Source organism: Plectropomus leopardus, chromosome 10 (assembly GCF_026936395.1).
Source record: "Plectropomus leopardus strain MGB_pleo_1.0 chromosome 10, ASM2693639v1, whole genome shotgun sequence".
Taxonomy (NCBI): Eukaryota; Metazoa; Chordata; class Actinopteri; order Perciformes; family Serranidae; genus Plectropomus; species Plectropomus leopardus.
In genome coordinates this window covers 31850481-31873300 of record NC_142185.1, presented here as the reverse complement: position 1 = coordinate 31873300, position 22820 = coordinate 31850481, and the positions used below count along the sequence as shown (strand labels likewise).

The 22820-nt window shown below is 39.2% G+C and overlaps 2 protein-coding genes across 3 annotated transcripts in view; both read left to right on the top strand.

The window, feature by feature from the left end:
• The first annotated feature begins 387 nt into the window (after positions 1-387).
• ttf2 (transcription termination factor, RNA polymerase II) lies at positions 388-17829 on the top strand. The gene is made up of 22 exons (XM_042495099.2): positions 388-513; positions 760-865; positions 1802-1888; positions 2035-2104; positions 2840-3679; positions 4486-4606; positions 5640-5822; positions 6198-6355; positions 6576-6657; positions 7038-7163; positions 7866-8016; positions 8632-8925; positions 10152-10305; positions 10483-10574; positions 11104-11189; positions 12552-12694; positions 12852-13025; positions 13300-13358; positions 14602-14755; positions 15164-15246; positions 15591-15665; positions 15986-17829. Exons 1-22 carry the CDS (start codon positions 486-488, stop codon positions 16128-16130), a joined length of 3411 nt encoding a protein of 1136 aa, XP_042351033.2. The 5' UTR covers positions 388-485; the 3' UTR covers positions 16131-17829.
• Positions 17830-19007: 1178 nt separating this feature from the next.
• The window catches only part of mphosph8 (M-phase phosphoprotein 8), a 35953-nt gene continuing 32140 nt past the window's right edge, over positions 19008-22820 (top strand). The window contains exon 1 of one of the 2 annotated variants that reach the window (XM_088083596.1): positions 19008-19262. In XM_088083596.1, the coding sequence (XP_087939722.1) occupies positions 19158-19262 (105 nt within the window). In that variant the 5' untranslated portion in view covers positions 19008-19157. The remainder of the gene's footprint in view (positions 19263-22820) is intronic. The other variant, XM_042495282.2, reaches the window with a different exon arrangement.

Genomic DNA, 22820 nt, shown 5'->3' with positions numbered 1-22820 from the left:
CGCCAAAGACGTTGTTGCACTATGGGTAATGTAGTTTATCTGTTTTTGTAAACGCTGGTTTCATTGTTATTTTTGTTTTTTTTTATTTTTTTACATAAGCGATTAAAACGGTACCAACCGTGCGTTTTTTTAGAATATTTGAAAAAATATTTATGTGGAACAATATTTTAGCTAAACTAGCTTCTAATTATATCCGGTTTAACGGCTCTTCTTTCAGAATAAAAGTCACATGGGGAATAAAACAGACATACCGTTTAGTTTTCATTTCACGTAATGGCGATTTTATTTAGCCTACTCTATTTTATATATACGTTGTTATATATTTACTTTTACGGCAAACATAAGTGATTATAATTACCGCATTTGTGCGTCAACTTTTATTCTGATATTTGTACACCGGATGTGTTATTTGACTGCTGTGATTGGTCGATATGAAACGATCAAATGTTCCTTTTAACTGAAACTGAACTGAAAGTGTCAGGACGATGGAGAAAATTTTATGCGATGTTCACGGTAAGTCGTCATAAAATCATTGGTTTGGTAATAGTTTATAATAAAATATAATATAGATGAATGTGTTTAGTCTCCAGAACTCATATTTACACTGTTTTAATGTGCGTGACAAGGCAGTTTCTGTCAGTGGTTGGTTTAACTTTTGAATGTGCTAACTGACGAAAGCCTTTTTCTAAGCGTTTATGTTGCCAGCTCGCGTTGACAGGATGATTTGCTAAATATCTCGCTTTTCATGTTTCCATACAGGCAGCGTGTGTATGTTAAAAACCGGCGTTAAAGATGGACCAAGTAAAGGCAAAAGCTTCTACGTCTGCGTTGACAAGCAAGGCTGTGATTTCACTCATGTGGCCAGGTATTCACACATCACCGTGGGGCAGATTAAATATTTCCACACTGATGTCCAGTTTCTAATATGTGAGGCGAAGTTAGAGAGGATGTGTAAAAAGGGACATTAATCCACGTTTATACAAATGCAAATGCACCCGAGTTAGCTGGGAGCTCATTTTCATCTGTAGTCCCTTGCCTAGATAAAAAGGCACATAATGTAGTTCAACATGCACAAGTTAAGAATATACGACATAATTTAACGATAAAAATGGATAAAATTCAAATAACAGATGATGCTGGCACAGTGTGAGTATAGTCATTTATAAATCAGGTAAAGTGACATGATGATAAATCCTCATTGTTGTGGAAAAAAATGAAATATGTATAAAACAATTCTGTACTTTTAAAAAAAGAGATGCTGTGGTGGATGAGGTACCTCAGAGACGTATTTGAGTGAAAGTACAAATATCTTACCAAAAAACGACTTTGGTAGAATTTAAAGTCACCTACTGAAAAACTCTTAAAGTGTGTGATATTAACTGTAATGAAGTATCAAAAGTAAATGCACTTGACTACTGAAAATGAAAGTAAATGCTGGTATAAGAAAAAAGTGGTCATGATTTTGAGAATTATGAAGTTTATTTTTCATAACGTAAACACTGATTTAAAATGGTACATTTGCCTACACTTGGAAAAAAAATAAAATTAAAATTAAAATCCACTTTTTCCCTCCCTCCCATATATACTTTTTGAACTTTTCCTTGTTAAATAATGTTGGTTCAGTTGAGCACAAATTCAGTACCTCATTAAATCAAATGAAGGAGGTGTGCTTGTGTTGGAGTGGAATGGCTGCCATACATGATTTAAGAAAACATTTAAGTGGTCTCTTGTTTTTTTCCCAATTCTGTATATACAGTATATCCCTGTTTTTGATCTGCATTATCATTATCATGTCCTCCAGCGTCTCGCCGTCCCACTGCCTCCAACATGAAGACTCGATCGTGGAGCTCCAAGCTCTCACCTTCAGTCTACAGCAACAAAGCCACAGGTGGGTGTGCAGATTTTTTTATAGCCCAAAGAAACAAAACAAGTCATGAAAAGGCATTCTTGTTTCACTTTTAGATTAGGCACTTAAACAAGACATTTGTCTCAAGGTGACTGCTGATTGGATTAAGCGCATTCTCCTTTTTCCAGGTTGTACTACAGGTGTGTTTTGGGTAAAAAAACAGGTCAGAGGTGGTGTGGAAGCGTGCCTTGGACTGTGGTAAGACAGCACCGGTCACACGACCCCTTTAACATCCAGCACTTTTATGTCTTCAGATATCAGTTATCACATGCTCATGTTCAGAACTTTATGTTGAAATCACGTCATGACCCCAGTGCTTCTGAAAATATTAAATATGTTTGTGTCAGGCAAGATATTTGGCTAAAGTTAAAACTGGTCACAAAAAAGTCTACATTTGGGTTTTAAAGGGATAGTTTGGCTCTTTTGAAGAGGTACTGATCTTAGTCAGTGTGTTACATACAGCAGATGGCAGCTTGCGCACTTAATTTTGGAGAAGCAGCTGGAGTGCAGACACAGAAGCTAAGCAATGTACCACTGTTGGCAGTACCAAAACGTATTTTAGCCACCTAAAAAATCACTGTCAGATTGAGTGTATGCTATAATTAGAATACTTTTACCACTTAACCTTTCTGTCAGACAGCGACATCCGACAGGGAACTCATGACTCAGCTCTCACAGAGCTTTCTTAGTGGCTTCCACAGTAGTACATTGCTTAGCTTTCATATCACCACTCCAACCTGCTTCTCCAAACTGGGGGCCGACCGGCGTCTACTGTAGGTAACACACTGACTATGGATAAGTATCTCATACAACTACTTACTCACTTAAAAACATTTAGCAATCCTTTTAAGTCCCTGACCATACAATCACGACATCCACAGTTTGAGTCCAGCCAGTACTCGTTTTTAAAATGTTTGTTTTCCATCATTGCAGCCAGAGAAAGAAAAGAGAAACCCTCTGTCTGACACACAGCTGCAGCCCTCTGGCCTGCCGCCTGTCCGAAACCCCTTCAAAGCCCCTGCCAAGACGGACAAGGACTCTGAGTGGAGACGGATGCAGCATGGTGAAGGCGACGAGGAAAGCAAGGAGAAAGACAGCGAGGCGAACCACAAGGCTGCAGGAAGAGAGAGCTGTCAGAAAGAGAATGTGGAGAGTGCAAAAGTAAAAGATGACGACAAAGGGAAGCCGGATTCGTCTGATTTTTACAGAGGCAAACAACTTCCACTGGGGATGAAGTTAAAGAAGAGAGTCTCAGATGAGGAGAGAAGCAGTCCCAAAGCTAACGGTGAGGAAAAAACTACAGAGAAGGTGCAAGACAAGACTGAAGAGAACCGCACCGAGCAGGGAGAAGCTGAAAACACTACTTCTACCTCCAGTGTCAAGACTGTCAAACCTGTGAAAATAAATCAAACCTCACAGAATCCTCAAAGGGATTCGCCGCAACAACCAAGCAAGGATGACACCTCTCCAGTAAAACAAACTGGCGATACTGTGAAAGAGAGCAACTCTAAATCTGTACTCAGTAGTAACACCAGAGACTCGATATCGACCAAACCATCACAGTCAGAGTCCAGTCAAACCAAAATCAACCAAGACGACGACGACGACGATGTCGTGGTGGTGTCAGTGAAACCTGCCACTCAGAAAACTCCCCCTGTGTCAGCTGTGCAAAAGACGCTGACCGACTTCGCTGGGTTCCAACCGGCTTCTCAGGTCAAAGGTCAGCAGAACGGGCTGCACAGCCTGCTCACTGCTCAGCTCAAACAGAAAAAGGTGAGCAAGTGACCGACATGACTGGCTGTTTAGACAGATTTTGATAGGCATGCATGTCATAGATGTGCCATAGGTTCTTTTTAGAGTTGGCTCATGAAAATAATAATAATAATAATAATAATAATAATAATAATAATAATAATAATTATTATTATTATTATTATTATTATTATTATTATTATTATTATTATATTGAAGACAGAAAAAGGTTCATAGCAGAATATATAAAAAAACAGACATTAGTCTACATAAAAAATGACAACAGACACAATAAATATCTATAATACTATGATAATAATAAAAATGATGGTAATTCTAATGATAACAATAATTATGATTATAATAATAATAATTATTATTATTTCATTATTATTATTATTATTTTAGTAAAGACAGAAAAAGTTACATAGCATACTACATAAAAACAGACAATCTATATACAAAATACAATAGACACAATACATACCTATAAGTAATAATAATAATAATATTAGTTATTATAATTGTTAGTATAATTTTATTAAAGATTTAGAAAAGGTCCATAACATACTACATAAAATCAGACATTAGACAGTATACAAAAATACAATAGACACAATGAGTACTTTACAAAAGTAGGAACCACACAACACTACATGCCAGAAATATTATAAAATTCAAGAGACTGCACCCACAGACTAACTGGAGCACCAGTAGCTCCACAGTCTGGATGAAAACCTGCACGAGCTCCACCAACATCATCATCTTCTCTATGTATCCGTTTTGATCTGTATATCAGTCCTCACACTTTATTGCTTCCTGTGAAGGCGACTCTGTCTGTGGTGAACGTGGCGGCTCTGCCAGACAAAGGGGAGAGGTTGAGGACTCAGGTGAAAGAGCTGGAGGACGCGCTGGAGTCTCTGAGTCTCACTGCTGCTTCTCAGCCTGGTAACTCACTCACTTCACAGCACAGATAGTTTATAATGGCAGTATTTATAACGTCTGTTTGCAGCATAATTAATGTGCTCGCTTGTAGTTTATCTTTATCTACCGTCAGTTTCTCACAAGTGCCCGACTTGCAACTCTCAACAGAGATAGCAGGCGAGAAAGCTCATTTCTTAGCTACTACCTCCATCAACTCTGGAAGAAAAAGAAACGTGTTCGATTCTTTTTTGAGTTGCTAGATTTACAAGCCCAATGTGGCATTTTTCTTGCCCCGGGCAGTCTTTATTTGAGCCCTGAATAAGAACATACTGTACTTTAAATACAGTGAAACACAACAATAAAGGTAAAAGAGCCTGATTTAGAAATGATTGCTAAAAGTACAGAGATGAAGAATGACAAATGAGAACAAAGTGCAAGAGAAACAAGGTTCCTGCAGATCCCCAAAAAGCCTCAAAGGGCATTGAATTAATTAATCATAAAATAAGGCCTTAATTGGTATTAAAATGTCTTAAATAAATCTTTCAAAAGTCTTAAAATGCTGAGGAATTGAAAGTAGGATTTTTTGAATTGCTTTTTTTTCTGACGTTGCATCGTAAAATCTCAAAATAATTGGCAACATCTATTTAAAAAAATACTGAATCCGTATTCTTAAACTTTTAATGGATATTAAAGCAGTGGATTAATCCCATTACAGAGTAAGACACACAAAATCAATAATAAAAATCATCAATAAATGCTCCGTATTCTTACCAGATCTAACTTTACCAGTGGACCAAAAATTTAATGTTTTATGTTACAGTAAACATTTGGGCAAATTGTTCTTAACTCAGTGTAAAAAAAAAAAAAAGTTGGTTCATGGTTCTTTTTTTTAATTTACTTGAGTATTTTTTATTTATTTATTTTCCAGTTTGGATTATTGTAAAATTGTTTTTCATCCTGACTGGCATTAAAAAGTCTTAAAAAGAAAACGGTTTAGTTTACATGTGTTTCAATCTCTCATTGACCACTAAAACTGCAATGTATGAATCATTTTCAGGGTCTCAGGGTGGAGATAACGGCAAAGATGCCAGTCTGGGTAGCAGCGAGGTTAACCCTTTCAGCCGGCAGGGAGGCACCATCCTGCTGCCCGCCCCCCCAGCTCCGAGCCATTCCCAGCACCAGGCCTCCAGCAGCTCCTTGGGGCTCCAGCTGAGCCAGGGATACACTCAGATGTATGGAGGTAAGCTGAACGGTGAAATGAAGAATGAGAAATGTTGAGCTTTGTATTCATTTTATTTATTTAATTTTTATTTTTAACAGAACAGAACATTCCTTCACAAAGAAATACACAAAAGACAAAAATAAAATTACAAATAAAACAATTAAGTATAAATCTATACATACATTTACACACCCAAACTTATACACATGTACACACATACAAGATTAAGACACTGAAATTGTTTCGGGTGTCTTAGACTTTTTAGATTTTTCTCAAGCAGTTGTGTGTTTGAATCTAAAATCGGACTATTTTGCTCCAGATTCATTTTCTCTTTTATTGCATTTATTTGTCTTTAATGTAAACACCCTAACTTTCAGTGTTTCTCGTTTCCAGCAAACCCACAGGTCCAGGCCTTTTACGGCGGCAGGATGACTGAGGACCGTCTGCTGGCGGTGAAAAACGCCACCTCCGAGGCCATCGACCATCTCCACAAATCCTTGGACTCCTGCCCCGACAGCGAGACCGAGGCTCCAGACCCCAAAGGCATCAAGGTTAGACACTCCACCAGTTTTTCCTCAGTCCTTCACTCAAAATATCTGACAACACTAATGACATTATGACAAAACTTCAGAGATTTATGTATTTATTGTTGTAATTTGAAGCTTTTAAATTAAAAAAATAATTAACACGAATGTGCACACACATGTCCTCTTTTTGATTGGTCCTTAATGTTACTTTAATAACATTGTCTTCTTGTGATTGGCTGGTCAGGTGTCGCTCCTGGCCCATCAGAGGAGAGCTTTGGCCTGGCTGCTCTGGAGAGAAGCCCAGAATCCCTGCGGAGGAATCCTCGGTACGTTCACCTTTTTTCGTTTGTTTTTTTAGGTTCTTTCTTAAAAGCAGTGAAGACTGATACGAAATCCTGACGAAAAGTGTAAAATGGAAATGTTTGAATTTTTGAAAATAATTTGTGAAAATAAGTCTGTTAGATCTATTTGCTCTCACAACACATAAAAGACAATAACAACAAAAAAATCAAACTTATTATTATGAAATTATGAAATGAAGACGCTCCTGTGAAGGGTTTTCAAATTTAATGTGATCAGAATATCACAAACCATTTACCTCCAGTGAAAAGAAAACTTCTTTTGGTGTGTCAGAGAGGCTTTAAATCATGATTAGTATTTCTTCATTGTTTCTTCCTCTTGTTCTTCCCCTTTTTTTGGGCTGCAGCGGATGACATGGGTCTGGGAAAAACCCTGACCATGATTGCTCTCATACTGGCCAAGAAGGTGAAGGCAAAAGCGGAGGAAGAGAAAGAGGAGGAGAAAAAGGAGGAGAGCTGGATCTCTAAAACTGGTGATTAGAATCTTCTTTCATTTTGTCGGTTTGGTTTATTGAATAAAGCAATGTAGTTATTACCTTCAATGCATGTCATAGTTGAGGTGATGAGGATGAGATGAGGTGTGTCAGATTTAAAGGGATTTAGTGGCGTCTACCAGTGAGGATTGAAGATTGACAACAGCTGAAACTTCCTTCAGTGTTCATTGTTCATGTTTTATTAACGGGAACTGAATTATCCACAGAGGTCTCCTCCTCTGCAAAATAAACAGATCCTGAGATGTAAACCGCTAGAGCCCTGTTAAAGAAAATCTTTTTTTTGTTTTTTTTCTGACACTGCTTGTCACAGAGGGGCTGCTAACTGTGGCAGCAGATGTGAAAACACAAATGTTCCTGTCTAGAGCCAGTGTTTGTTTGGTTTGTCCCTTCTGGGCTACTGTAGAGACATAGTGGTGCAACATGTCAATCTCCGTGGAGAAGGACTTACTCCTTATGTTAATTTAAACTGCTCATTTTAAGGCAACGAAAGCACAATTATTCTTATTTTCAAGTGATTATACACTTAAGAAAACATACTTCTTATATTATATTCCATTTCTGCCAAAATAACCCACTAAATTTTACACACTGGACCTATAAAGTACATAAGACTAGGGTTTTTGTCTGACTTCTGGAGTTGATTCAGTTTTCAAGTTTTGTTTCGTTTGTTTGTTGGTGCAGACTCCAGACTCGTGGTCTCTAAAGGCACTCTGATCATCTGTCCTGCCTCTCTGATCCACCACTGGAAGAGGGAGATTGAAAGACACGTGAAGACCGGCAGGCTGTCTGTGTACTTGTACCACGGCCCAAACCGTGAGAAAAGCTCCAGAGTGTGAGGGAACCGTGCACACATTCACACAAACACACTGCTGTCTGTTTTCTGCACTCTAAAGTGCAGTCTACCAAAGTCTGCCTGAATTTGGCACTCTCACTTTGGATTTTTTTGGCTTGGTTCTTGAAAAGGTACTTAGAAATTGAAGGAGTAAAAATAAAGCCATGAAACTTGTTAGAAAAATGTTTTAAACCAGGAAGCAGATGCTTGCAGTCATTTTTAATTATTTAATTAATTTAATGCCGTACATGCAGTAGGAGCCGCGTCCTGCTCTGCGCTCTTATATTTCCCGCTTTTTTTGTTCTTTGCCAATCACAGGCCTTAACTGAATAAAAACAACCAGCTAATTAAATTTAAAAAGGTGGCCCTGGTAGCATGTGTTTGCTCTCTTTATAAAGCTGTGCAATTCTATTGCAAAAAAAGGTTGTGGAGGAAACAATGTCAGCCTTGAAGAAAAAAATGAGAGCTAGAAAAAGCACTTTAAATTCCTTGAATTTGACTCTGTATTAACCCTGGAAACACACATCAGGAGCACAGTTAAGTTGCACTCAGGTACATTGTTTACTGCCGCACACACAGTCAAACTGAGTGAATCATTTTCTGCTGGTCTCTCAGGCTGGCGGATCACGATGTGGTGGTGACCACATACAGTTTGGTCTCGAAGGAGATCCCAGTCCAGAAGGAGGACGGTGAGAAACTCGGCAAAGATACTGATACTTCTCAGCCATCGCGCTCTGCTCCTCTTCTGCGAGTGTCCTGGGCGCGGGTGGTTCTGGACGAAGCCCACAACATCAAAAACCCCAAAGTGCAGACCTCCATAGCCGTCTGTCAGCTGAAGGCTCGGGCCCGCTGGGCTGTCACCGGCACACCCATCCAGAACAACCTGCTGGACATGTTCTCACTGCTCAAGTAAGAACGCACTGAATACAACTACTTTAGCCACCAGACTTGAATACATGAGGCACAGGTGCAGCGTGACACGTCTGCGGAGACGCAGAGCTTGTCCACTGCAGCTACTACACTGACGACAAAAGCCAGTGCTAAACTGCGCGGGCGTCGTACTGCTCCTCTTATGTGCAGCTTGTCTTTTTTTCCCCTCTATGTGCGACTTCCTGTAAGGTTGGGGGCTAACACCCCATTTTTTAAATGTTGGTCGTGACCCTTTTTATTTCTTTTTTTACCATTCTTTGTCCCCTCTCTAAATTCGAATGTCTTGCGGGTCCATGAACGCAGCACAGGCAGAGCCCTTTATAGGTTCTTTTTTTATCTTCAGCATCAGTTTCAGGGTGAATAATTGGGGGTGAAAGATAATAAAGAGAAGGGCAGCTACTGCAGAAGGAGTAAAAGCAAACTTTTAGACCCTGCAGAATGAACAGTCAAGCTCCACTTTCAATGCATCTGCTGCTCCGTCTGTGCCCAGAGTATGATCTGCACTCCCAACAGTGTGGTGCTATAAATAACTCAACAGTATATATGTTTCAGTAGCACTTCTAATGAGCAGTCCAGCTCCAAAAACAGAAAATCTGTTTCTGACTATAGATGTTTTATAAATGAATGTGTGATAAATCCTAATACTGTGGAAAAAAAACTGTTTAAAAATGATTATCATGAATACCTCATTGTACCAGAGGCATTGTGATGCAGCAGAGCAACCTTTTGGGAGGTTTTTAAAATTCATAATAAATGCATCTTTCAAATCCACGCAGCCTGCTGTTGAAACAATCCAGTTAATTAATTCAGGACCAGTTAATATAGCCGACGCTTAAAAACTCTGCATAAACAACCGCATCATCACTGAGTAAAACTCAACACACACAGTAAAGCTGGCAGAAACCACATTTTACAGAGACAAAGTCTGTGTATCGCGTAAAGAAAAACAAAACCTCCACCCTGCCTACACCCCGTGTCGCTTCTGTGCCCCTTGTATTTCATCTGTGAGTCAACATTTCTCACATTGCATTAAGAATCACTGATGAGTGCAAAGATGTTTTCCCCCTGATCGTGCTCAGGAAATTATTCAGACCCTGAAGAGGTTTTTGGAAACTATACCAACATGCATCTTCACTGTGGTGAAGTGAAGTCAGTGAAGATTTTTTGTCAGAATGAGATTTTGTTCATTCCCCGGCTGTCTTCAGGTTTCTGCGTTGTTCTCCGTTCGATGAGTACAAACTGTGGAAAGCTCAGGTGGACAACGGCTCAAAAAGAGGCAGAGAGAGACTCAACATCCTGACGAGGAGTCTGCTGCTGCGACGAACTAAAGACCAGCTGGACTCCACGGGAAAACCACTGGTAGGGACACGCACACACCTTTGACTTCAGTCTTTATGAAAACTCTTGATTTAGGACACGTTTTATGAAGGCCACAAACTTTGTCTTTGATTTTGTCTACAACTGAAGTTTTGATTAATTGCAGCATCCACACATTGACTCTTGATCCTGTCTGAAGGGAAATGTTGAATGTTTCAGGTGTCTCTTCCTGATCGATCCTGCGAGGTGCATCGGCTCAAACTGTCCGAGGACGAACAGGCCGTGTATGATGTGGTGTTTGCACAATCAAGGTAATACACTACTTGTCTGATTTTTTTAATTTAACAAACTACTCATAAGAAAACAGACCCAGTATCCTTTTTTTACTGTTTTTTTTTTTTTTTTTGGTTAGGAAGGTTTCAAGCTGAGCAGCCCTGATAAAAGAAAAATCTAGCTAGTCTAAAACTAAAAATTCAAGGAAACACAGGACCATCCTCCAGTTCCCTGTTTCATGAATATTTTAAAGAAAACATTTGGCATTAATAATATGTTGTTATTATAAGTTAACTTTAAATTTCTTAATGTTGTGTTTTCCTTTTCCTCACAACTTGGGATATTTCCTGCACAACTTTCTTTGACCTCGGGATGTTTTCATTAAAGGCATTGAAGTTTCTAGGAAATAAAATTAAGGACTAATCAATGCTCACAGGTACACTATTCTCACTTTGCTCACAACGTCTCCTAAGAGATGAGGAGCTGTTTAGTCCTCCTGGACGCAGCAGACAGATGAATAAATGAATATTAAGTGACACTGGAAGGTCATCCGTTCTTTTCTTCTAGATCTACTCTGCAGAGCTACTTGAAGAGACACGAAGAAAAGGATTTGAAAAAGGGAAATGCTTCCAGTTCCAATCCCTTTGACAAAGGTGAGATATCAGCTGTTTTTTATCATCCTCAGAAAACAGACCATGCCATCAATCCTGCCCCAATTATAGCGTTTATAGAGATGTGACTATATGAAATTATACCAGTGTCTCAGTCCTGAGCACGCAATCAAACATTGTGAGCACTGGAAAATATTTTTTTGCAAGCACACAAATTATATTTTGTCATCACACAAAGAATCATTTAAGTGGAGTAACAGCTAATCTGAATCTCAGAGTAACGTCTGATCTGGTTGTTGATTTGTAGTCTCATGATGAGAGCAGGATGATACTTTTGACATTTTCCAGTGTGTAAATTAGTGTTGTCGCAATCCTGGAATTTTTTACTTTGACACCTTGAAAATGTGGGAACTGCATTATGCTGCCTGACAAACTGCTGCTAGATCAGTTTACAACATGTTTTTTTTCTCTTTACCCGCCATTGACAAGATTTTATGTCAATCTGTGTTTTTTCTGTAGTGTAGGAGACACTGTTACGGATATTATGCAATAAAACAACATTTCCATGTCCAAAAACAAACGAACGACCCGATCTAAGGTCCCAGGCAGGGTGACGGGAGGGGAAGACTACTAACATGCCGACTGCATCGCTATTCAGCGGCTTTTATTTAGCGGCTTTTCAGACCCTCTCAGTGTGGTTGTTTAAAAAAAAAAAAGAAAGAAACATTTAGCAACTTATTTACAAGAAGGACATATACTGTCCAGGGCCTTTGGCATAGGTGATATAGGAGGTCGCTTAGAGCGCCACACACTGGAGGGGCGTCGCGCTAAAAAAAACAAAAAAAACGGGCCGCTCCACTCTCTTTCTCCGCTGGTGTCCGTTTCGCTCTCATTCTCCGTTGGTGTTACAGTAACTGCTGAACACCGGTGTAAGCGGCCGCCGTCTCCCCCCTCCGTCCTTCTGCTACGTGTGTGTAATGGGGACATGATGAGAGGACATGATGAGAGGACATGATGAGAGGACACGCTGGCCACGGTTTGAGTTCAGGTGTAGTGAGTTTCCAGCTCGGTTACCTGAAAGAATAAACTGATATCTGATGTTTGACTCCTTCCATCAACAAGCAGAACAACATGTAAATCTGCAGAGATCACAACAAAGCCGTTACTTAGGGACGGTTCTGTAGCTGCTGCTTCCTGACATTCTGTATGTTCCTCTCTATATTTCCACTAGAACTCATACTGAATATTATTTTTAGCATTATTTTTGTACAATTCAAGGTGACACAAGAAGAGAAGAGATTAAAAAAAAGTGTGTGTGTGTGTGTGTGTGTGTGTGTGTGTGTGTGTGTGTGTGTGTGTGTGTGTGTGTGTGTGTGTGTGTGTGTGTGTGTGTCTTCCCCCCAGTGGCCCAGGAGTTTGGTATGTCCCAGGCTGACCCTGTTATGTCGAGTTCCCAGCAGCCTCAGCAGGCGTCCAGCACCGTCCACATCCTGTCCTTGCTGCTGCGCCTCAGACAGTGCTGCTGTCACCTGTCACTTCTTAAGAAGGTACACGCGTGCTCTTGTCTTTTATCTAAAAGCTCACACATGCTTTTTTACACACACACACACACACACACACACACACACACACACACACACACACACACACACAACAACTGCACAGTACGCACAAGTACTGATGTCCTTCTTTGTCTCCGCTCAGACTCTGGACACGTCGGAGCTGCAGGGTGATGGGATCGTCTTGTCTCTGGAGGAGCAGCTCAATGCTCTGTCTCTCTCCTCCAGCCCCTCGCCATCACAACCCAGAGACACCGTGGCCCTCAACGGCACTCGCTTCCCCTCACAGCTGTTTGAGGACACCAGTGAGAGCACAAAGGTGGGTACCCGTTATGCTCAGAATCCTAATATCACAATTACTTCCTGAATGTGAGAATATGAGGCTTTTTTATATTTGCTGCAATTACAAAGACTACTCTGTCTGTTCTGGATATGACCATTCAAAAGATCAAAGACAACAAAAGATAGGGGTGTTTAATGTTTTACAACATATCGAAGTCTGCATCTGCTGGTGCAAAATATTTCTTTTTTTCTGTATCACTGGTGTTATTTTATCACAAAAACAAACTAATACTTCTACCTCAATTTTCCAGATTTCTGCCATCATCACTGAGCTGAAAGCAATCAGACAGAACGGTGCTGATCAGAAAAGGTAAAACATTCGGTATTTTAGTTTGAGGTTCTTTTTTTTTCATTCATCATTCAACACATTGTTTTGGCAGACAAAAGCACCTGCCAAATAACGTAAATAGCAAATCAATCTACCCACAAGATCCACTCAGAGGCTGTTCTTGAGTGTCACGCAGTCGTATTCACCGTTTTCGTGAAAATGTTGACATCCAGATTTCCATAGAGGGTCGATCAATCTAATTTAATGTAGATATGCTTAATTTAACTTACCATAATATCAGTACCCTACAGCTATTAACGTTACGATGTAATGGGCTATCGTCATTTTTTGGTTAATTCCATGAGTGTGTTGAAACAGCGTAACAGCGCTGACGGTACGCTTTGACAAAATCACGCAGGAGTTTGCAGCCTTAAGAGCTGCAGGTCCTTGGAGGCTCACAGCTTTATGACTAGGGGCTAAATAATCTAACACAATGTGGATAAAACATTAGATCCTTTTAGTTTAACCAGAAACAGCCCCCATCGCCAAACCCACCAGACTCCAAAAACCTGAACCAGCATATTTTCACATCTAACTCAACCGAACCAGAGCTGTCAATTGTTGTAACAGCGAAAAGTCGACGAAGATGCTTTCTTTGAATTTCGTTTCTCTCACCTTTGAATGGAGTATGTTTTATTACTATCATCAAAGAAATGTTTAATTCAATTGAGTCTGGTTGGTTTGACGATGGCGATTTTAGAGCCGTTCCTGGTCAAATGAAACAGGATCTTACGTTTTAACAAAAAGGTCTACCTTTGACAAAATAATGGAACGAATCCCTACAGAAACCTATAAAAACAATCCGAGCCTGTCAGAGGCCAAAATGATGTTTTGTGGACATAAACTGACGGTGCAAACACGCCCTGAATGCTTACAATCCAGCCTGTACCCGCTCTCCCCAGATGGTGGACCTTTTTTATTAAATGTTGTTTCTATTCATAACTTGGACACAAAACATGGTAAATTGGGGTCAAGGTTGAAAAACTACCTTTTTAATGTTATTTTAGTTTTTTGACTTCAGCATGGTGTGTGACGCTTTGTGAGCTTTTGAAGGACTTCTTCATCTCCTGAGGATGATCTTCTGTTCTTGTCCTAAATATTCATCTTCCTCACACATCTGCACACCTAATTTTTGAATCGACCTATGCATTAGTTTCACCTGTGAACTACGGATCTCTGTCACATGCGTAATTCTCACGGTGTCTCGTCTTCTGGTGATGTGTAGCGTGATCGTGTCTCAGTGGACCAGCATGCTCAGCATCGTTGCAGTTCACCTGCAGCAGATGGGCCTGAGACACGCTGTCATCGACGGGTCTGTTAACCCCCGGCGCCGCATGGACCTGGTGGAAGAATTCAACACTAACCCTGACGGACCACAGGTAAAACTCAACAAAAACTCTCAGCCCCAAACACAAATCACACGACTAGAATGACTTTTACATTCATTAGCAAGTATATCAACAGAGGTTTAATCACCAGACAACAATTAAACTTCAGACTAAAGTATTTCCTGTTGCTTGTTGGTTTTTATACATCAGAAATTATGATGGGTACCCATGTGTTTTGTTTTTTTTTTCCAAATGTATAAAAATATGAATAGATGTGCTTTTTCTCCCATTGTTTTGCCACAATATGTTTAGGTCAATAGTTTTCTAGAGAGAGCCCCCACGCTGCTGCTTTGTTTTCAGGGCTGGACTGTAACCAGTGTTACGTTTGATGAACTCATTGTGAGTAAATGTGTGTATATACTGTATGTATCTCTTTATTTTTCTGTTTTTGTGTTAAAGGTGATGCTGGTTTCTCTTTGTGCTGGAGGAGTTGGACTCAATCTGATTGGTGGAAACCACCTTTTTCTCATTGACATGCACTGGTGAGACGCACACTGAATCACACAAAACCAAAGGAGTCTGAGTGCTGGTGTTAACTTTCTTCTGCTAGATGCTGCCAGCTGTATATTCAGCACGTCTTTTGTCTGAGATACTGTTGTTTTTAACATTTGGTGCTTTTTTGTGGTGGCGGTGGCTAACTAGGCACATTTAAGATGGAGGAAAGTTTACCACAGTTCATCTACAAAAACCACCCACATTGTTTTCATACAGAGCTGGTTGAAAATCAGCAAAGTATTCCTTTAAGGTTTGGGGGAAAAATGTTGGTTTTGGGTTTGGTGAATAGCTTTCTGACAGAAAGGACTTTCTGACCCCTGAATACTGACAGGAACCCAGCTTTGGAGGATCAGGCCTGTGACCGAATCTACAGAGTAGGACAAAGTAAAGATGTCACCATCCACAGGTAATGAGTGTGTGTGTGTGTGTGTGTGTGTGTGTGTTGTGTGTTGTAGATACTATTATTTGAGTACCTAAAAAAGTGATATTTAAGTCCTATCTATTATTTTATTTATCTATATATTTATTTTTTTATTATATACATTCAAAGTTGCTCAAAGCAGAAATCCAATTAAAATTCATGTTCATGTCATGTCGGCAACAACAAACCTACAAGAAAAACAGGAAAACTGTTTATTCTGAGCGATATGGCTCACAGGCATTTATGTGTTATAAGTTGGTGTACATGTGTTAGTAAGCAGTTTTTGTTTTTGTGTGTGTTTCCAGGTTTGTGTGTGACGGCACAGTGGAGGAGAAGATCTCTACACTGCAGGCGAAGAAGAAGGAGCTGGCCCAGAATGTGCTGTCGGGGACGGGCAGCACCTTCTCCAAACTCTCGCTGGCTGATCTCAGAATCATCTTTGGTGTCTGAGATGGGAGAGAATCATCAGTTACAACACCAGACACACTATATTCAAAATTCAGGGTATATAAGTGTGAAAAATCCTGAAATAACTTAATAAGACCAAGATAGTAACATAAATCTAAGATGCTGGAGAGGTGTTTATCCACCATGTTTCTTCCTCTATTAGCTGAATCCAGAATAAACTGTATATAAAGATGGATGACGCGTCCCCACTTACACACCTCCATGCAAAAGTGAAGCCAAAACATCCTGGATAAAACCGCTGTTATTTTGCGCTCGTGATGTCATTTGGAGTCAGAGTCTGTGCTGTTACGATCACCCGTCCAACCAGTTGAGAGCAGCGCTTCTGAACACACGCACACACATTTGCACACACAACTGTCAATCATGGCATCAAATACCCTGTTTATAGAATTCAATCATACATATTGAAATATCCGCTGTCATCTTGTGCCGGTGGCATTTTTGGAGCTGGAGTCTTGGCAGTAACAGGGGGAGTTTCTACAAAAAACACCTGTCCAATCAATCACAAGCAGCCCCATTGAATGCAAGCACACAGATGAGCACACACAGCTGTCGATCATGACGGAAAGTTATCAGATTTTGTTAAAATCTGATAACTTATTAAAACTGAACTTTTCATAAAAACGAGCACTTGATAAAACATCAGGGTGATGAGAATCTTTGAGGTAAATTTATTTAGCATTTACTTTAAGTTTTTAGGTTGGCTCATGTCCCACTCACTAACACAGAGGGGGCAGGGTTCATGACCTATACCGCAGCCAGACACCAGGGGGCGATCCAGATGTTTTAGCCTCACTTTAGTCATCCATCTTTATATACAGTCTGTATCTGCATCTGAACTGCTGAAAATTTTACTGGACTCAGTGTGCCTTCACATTTTATTGCAGTTTACTTTTCTCTCTCTAACGGTCTTTTCATTTCATAACTTTTAGTAGCCTTTTATTAACAGAGACAAACTTTATCAAAGTAATACTAATTTCTAATAGTGCACTCAATGGAATTAAGAATATACAAATATTCCTTTTTATTTGTGTCACCTGATGGACTTTTATTTTATTTAAAGCTCTTCAATTTTTTTGATAAGGTGTATTGTTTTTGTATATGTGTTGATTTGATTGTTTGAATAAATTCAGTATGACGTCCTTTACTTTTTAAAAAAAAAAAATAAAAATTCTTGCCAATTTTTGGTCCATGTCTTGTTAAGTTGTTCTGTGAAGTTCCCTCATATGTTTGCTTTTTTTTTTTTGAGAAACCAAAGCAATTTGAACACTAAAGACTGGCACAATATAGCTATTTGATTTGTGGATGTAATATATTCAGAATACAACCTGGCCACAAATAGTTTAATTTATTTAGTTATACGGGCAAAACACTGCATATTTTGAGTTAGATCTGTGTGTTTAAATATAGCAGAATGTGTGAGTGAGAACATATTAAACTATGTTAAAGTTTGAATCTGCATTAGTGTTTTATATCAGATTTATGTCTTGATTTGTTGCTGTGGCGGCTCGCCCTGTGCAGTCCACCATGTTTTCATCGCTCCTCAGAGGGTCGTTTAATGTCCATGCTGCATTTGGAAACGTCGGAATTTTTGGTTTCACTGTGTCAAATAACGACAACCAAGAGTTCAGTAACAAACCATATGTCGGGAATTATTAAAAAGAAGAAAGTTGGTCGAAAATTGGTGGTGTTTTTGTTGTCTTTAAATATTTGGTGTTTTAGAATCAGAAATACTTTATTTGGAGAAATTGTTCATTACAGTCGCTCTGGTGCCAAGAATAGAGAATTATAGATATAGTAGAAATAAGTACAAGCACAAAGTATGTAAACATAGAAATGCAGTAATATTAAAATCAATGTTAGTCCTAGTATGTAAAATATTTAAAATGATAATGTGTATAATGTGCTAAGTGTATTAAGTGTTTTAACAATGTGCCATATGCTACAATTCAATGTGTAAAAACATATTTAAAGTTAGAAATGTGTGTGTGATGCTACAGTGTAAAACACAAAATGTAGGAATTACAGTAAGAACTGGCCGTATGTACTTATATATACAGTATGTGTAACTTATGTTAAATATATGTTAAAGAGTTGGAGGAATATTGCACATTGGAATAACTGCACAGCGCAGGGACACTCACCTTGTTTCGTTTGGGGGCCACTTTTAGAAAATGACAGGTGGCCAGGGGCCAGTCAGCTCCCTACATGTTTATAGGATTTTAGGACATTTTTACGATTTTAGGATGTTTCTAGGATTTCAGAACATTTTTAATATTTTAATATGTTTCTACGATTGTAGGACATTTCCCAGATTTTAAAACATTCTTAGAATTTTAGGACATTTCCAGGATTTAAAAACGTTCCTAGGATTTTAGGACATTTTTAAGATTTTGGGATATTTCTACGAGTTTGGGACGTTTCTTTTGGCCACTATGGGCTCAGGACCTCTGTGGGGGATCCTCCACTGGCACTTTTTTGATCAACAAGTTCTGTTTTGATGCTGTTTTATGCACCTTATGTACAAAAAACATTTCCCAGTGTGAGTTACTTTATTTTAATGTGAATTATGAAAATGGTTTGGGGGGCCCGCGGCATCCTATAGGGGGCCAATGGCTGGAGTGTGGCTGGAGTTGAATTATTGCACCAGTTATAGCAGTTAAGGCAGAAAGTATTAGTAAGTATATAAGTAAGTAGTAAGTATAAAGTAAATATCTGCATCATTTTAGTCACGTGGTTAATGCTGCGTATCGCAAAGAACAGATTCCGTGTAAAAGCTTGTACAAAAACAATAAAAAACGTAATGGTTCATAAGAAACGGCAAAATCGGAGTTTGTGTGCAGCTCGTGAACGCAGCATCGTAAGAGCGGGCGGTAGCAGCTCGAGCCGCAGAGCTCGTGCAGTAACGGCCAGGTACGCGAGCGTCCTGCCTCCGTGAACACGCAGCCACCGCGGCCTTAACGAGCGCTGGACCGAAAAAATAGCTGATTTTTTCGCAAACCCGCAGCCATGGCGGCTGAGACGGAGAAGGTCGAGCCCGCGGACAGCGAGCAGGAGGAGGAGGTGGAGGATGTGTACGAAGTGGAGCGGATCATTGACATGCGGGTGGAGGAGGTAAAGCTAGCTAACTAGCTACAAGCAAACATGGCTGGCGCTGCCTTCACTGTACTCTCACGACGCATAGCCCACATACAGCCGAGCCCCGACACTTTCCGTTACTTACACGCTTTTCCACTGTGTGCTTCACGTGCATTTTGATGCATTAAATTGCGCTTGTGCTACTCGGTGAAATGCGCTCACTGTTTTTGTGACTGTTGGTCCACACACAGCGTTAGCATCATTTTTTATTAGCACAACTTCCCCCATGATGTCCGCTCGCCTCTCCCCTGCTGGGGCCAAGGACGGACGCCTTGCAAGCTTGCAGTTATTTTCATCATGGGTGTGCATGCACAGTGGCATAGACTAATGCTAAACTAACCCGGGAATTATGGTACTCTCGTTGCGCAAAACTGAGATTGGGGTAGTTAAATTTCCGAGCGGTAAACACAGCCAGACAGAGTACGCCAGTGATACTCAATTATGGCCCGCGGGTCAAATCTGGCCCCCGATAGTGCCGGGTGGTCCCCCAACGATTTTCTAAATCACAATAGAAATAAATTGACTCACACTGGGGATTGTTTTTGTACTTTTAGTATATATATAAGGTGCAAGAGTGCACAAAAAAGCTTAAAAACAGCTTATTTCTTAAAGTGCCAGTAAAACTAGTAGCCAGTACTGTACAAATCTTCGCTGAAAGGTGTATATGCTGTAAATAGTCTTGAGAACTTTATGTTTTAGATTTAATATTTTGTTATATTTGTATATTTTCTGTTTGAGCTGCTGTGACAAGTGAATCTCCCCAGTGTAGGATCAATAAAGTTTATCTTATCTTAACTTATCTTTTCTTAGAGGATCCCCCACACCCGTGACAGAGGTCCTGACTAAGCCCCTCATTTCACAAAATCCGAGAAAAGTACGAAAATCCTATAAATGTGCTAAAATCTGATAAATGACTTAAAATCTTACAAACGTCCTAAGATTCTTGAAATGTCCTGAAATCCTTTAAATGTTCCCAAATCTTAGAAATGTCACAGACTTTTAAAATGTGGAGAGGGAATATAGATATTGCAGAATAATCTGCGCAGTAACTTGTAATCAACACTGGCAAGTAAAATGTTATTGTGCAAAAGGTGCAATATTTGCCTACAAAATGTAGTGTTTTAAAAGTAGAAAGTGAAGTGTAAGTACCTCAGAAATTTTACTTGCTGACAGTACTTGAGTAAATGTACTTTGTTACATTCCACCACAGCTAGTAACCAACTGATGTTACAACATATGTTCAATTAATATTTGATTTCTGTATACACCCTACTGAGTAACTGCAATTCCTGTTTTTCCTGAACTGTGAAGAATAAAAGATTTTAACTCAGTCACTAATAGTTAATTACATTTTTTATCAGGACTTGCGACATGTGAACCCTTGCATCATTATAGTGCTAAACAGAATAAAAATATATGTGTAATTAAATAATTCTAGTCTGTTTATTTGAGGATTACATTTTTGGTAGTTGCTGAATGATTATGTGCAGATGTTTTCTTGAAACTGTATCAACATGACATTAGTAGTAATTTAAATCATGTTATGGGGTGTTACAGCTCTGTTGTTGGTGACTACACAGTTGATTTTACTCCCTTTGAGCTCTTTGTTTATGTTTTTGCAATAGTAATTTATCCCACAGCTTTTTGTCATGTTGTGTTTACAAAGTCATGTTTTTATCACAAGGCGGTGACACATTTTCACACTAAAATGTTAACTAGCTCTCCCCGTGAGAGTACTTTTGTGTGTATGAGTGGAGGTGGGTTGGAGGGTGGTGTTTGTTTTTTCCTCAAGTGCCACAGCCTTTTTTTTTTTAACTTTGAATTACTCTTAACTTTACCTGCTTTTACATCAGATAAACTGAGTTAGCATTTGTGAATTCATGCTGGAAAAGAAACATTTGTCATGACTGCTCTTACGTGGAGTGGCAACTTGGCAGAAAGGAGAGATCACTACTCAGAGTTTTGAAACACTGTATCCAACTCAACAAAATTGCATTGATTTTCCAGTTAAAAGTAGAACTGATAAATGAATCAAACCCCACAGCAGAAGAGTAAGCTATTTTCAAGTCAGAAACACGTTCATTGCTGCATCATTTGTGCCCCCAAAAAACATTCTCAAAGCAGCATCACTTAACAAACTCTGAATTGTAGCACATTTCTTGTACATAATATGAACTTAATTAATGCCAATTTAGTTAAATCAGAATTATATTCCAAACCTATTAGGCTTTTAACCAAACATTGCCAGAAACTGAACCTAAAAGTTTCTTTAACATGCTATAATTTGCGTTTCCACCACATTAAAAGAGCCAAAAAAGTTGAGGCAAATTGAGTCTATAATGGATTAAAAAGCAACTGCTTTGTAGAGAGACTTGAGGGGCCGCTATGAGGTGCAGGAAGAGGTTCACATGGTCGAGGGGGTAGCCGAGCTTATACGATCCCCAGCGAGTTATTAACACAATTGGCTCACCGCCGGCCTCGGATTATAAAGAGTCTCCAGAGAGGCTCTCGGGGTTTGTACCACCTGTGCAGAAAACCGGAGGAACATCAAGCAGAGGGAAACAAACTCAGTGAGGATGTAAGGTTGGCCTTACAGCTGGCAGCCTTATGTGAAGATAAAGCCCTTAAATATACTGTTAAATGTTGGTGCAGCCAGTAAAAAGGACACTCAAAGCCTACATGCCCGTCAGGATGTGAGGAAAACAGAAGGTGCACTGAAGCAGAAATTAATATCTGTTAATGACGCAAGGGGCACTGGCAGTCTATTAAAAAAAATCTGTTAAAATAATATTTTTATAAATATTTCTGAAGTTACATCTAAGATGCATATGTGCTGTATAATAGAAAGACTTTTCTATCGATATGTGTTCTGTCGTTGTTGTAATTACTGTTTTTATATCTGCAAAAACACATTTCACTTGGAGAATATTAGCTTTTAACTATTCGTTTGCGTGCCCTCGACTCCCAGTGTAAGCCACTTTAAAATGCAACTCTTCATAAAATCCATAAAATCCTAAATATTTCATTTTAAAAAATCTATCTAGTAACCAGCGATAGAAGAAGAATTCTTATGCTCAAGAAAGAGTAGAAATACTAGAGTGTTAAAATACCCTGTGACAAGTAAAAGTCCTGCATTGAGACTCTTGTTAAAGTAAAAGTACAAAAGTATTGGCATCAAAATATACTCAAAGTACCAAAATTAAAAGTACTCATTGTGCAGAATGGATGCATTTCAGAAAAAAATATTGATTATATTGTTGGATTATAATCAGTGATGTATTAATGGGTTTTAATGCATTTGTTTACTGCTTGGTAGATTTGTCTATAATAATACAATCTTATTTATTTTAATACATTTAAGCTGCAAAGTATCCAAGGCTGTCAGATATTTTTGGTGAAGTAAAACTTGTGATATTGCCTCCAAAGTGTTAAGTAGAAGCTGAAAGTAAAGAGCAGGTGCCTGAAAATATTACTAATGGTAAAATACTTGAGGAAATATGATTATGGTCATGAATTAATCTTTTTTTTTAATTT

What these genes read in the sequence shown, in the direction of transcription:
- ttf2 (XM_042495099.2), top strand. Translation starts at nt 486, where the DNA reads ATGGAGAAAATTTTATGCGATGTTCACG. An exon ending in CTCAGCTCAAACAGAAAAAG is followed by an intron (nt 3,680 to 4,485) that starts GTGAGCAAGTGA and finishes CTTCCTGTGAAG; the next exon opens with GCGACTCTGTCTGTGGTGAA. An exon ending in CACTGCTGCTTCTCAGCCTG is followed by an intron (nt 4,607 to 5,639) that starts GTAACTCACTCA and finishes AATCATTTTCAG; the next exon opens with GGTCTCAGGGTGGAGATAAC.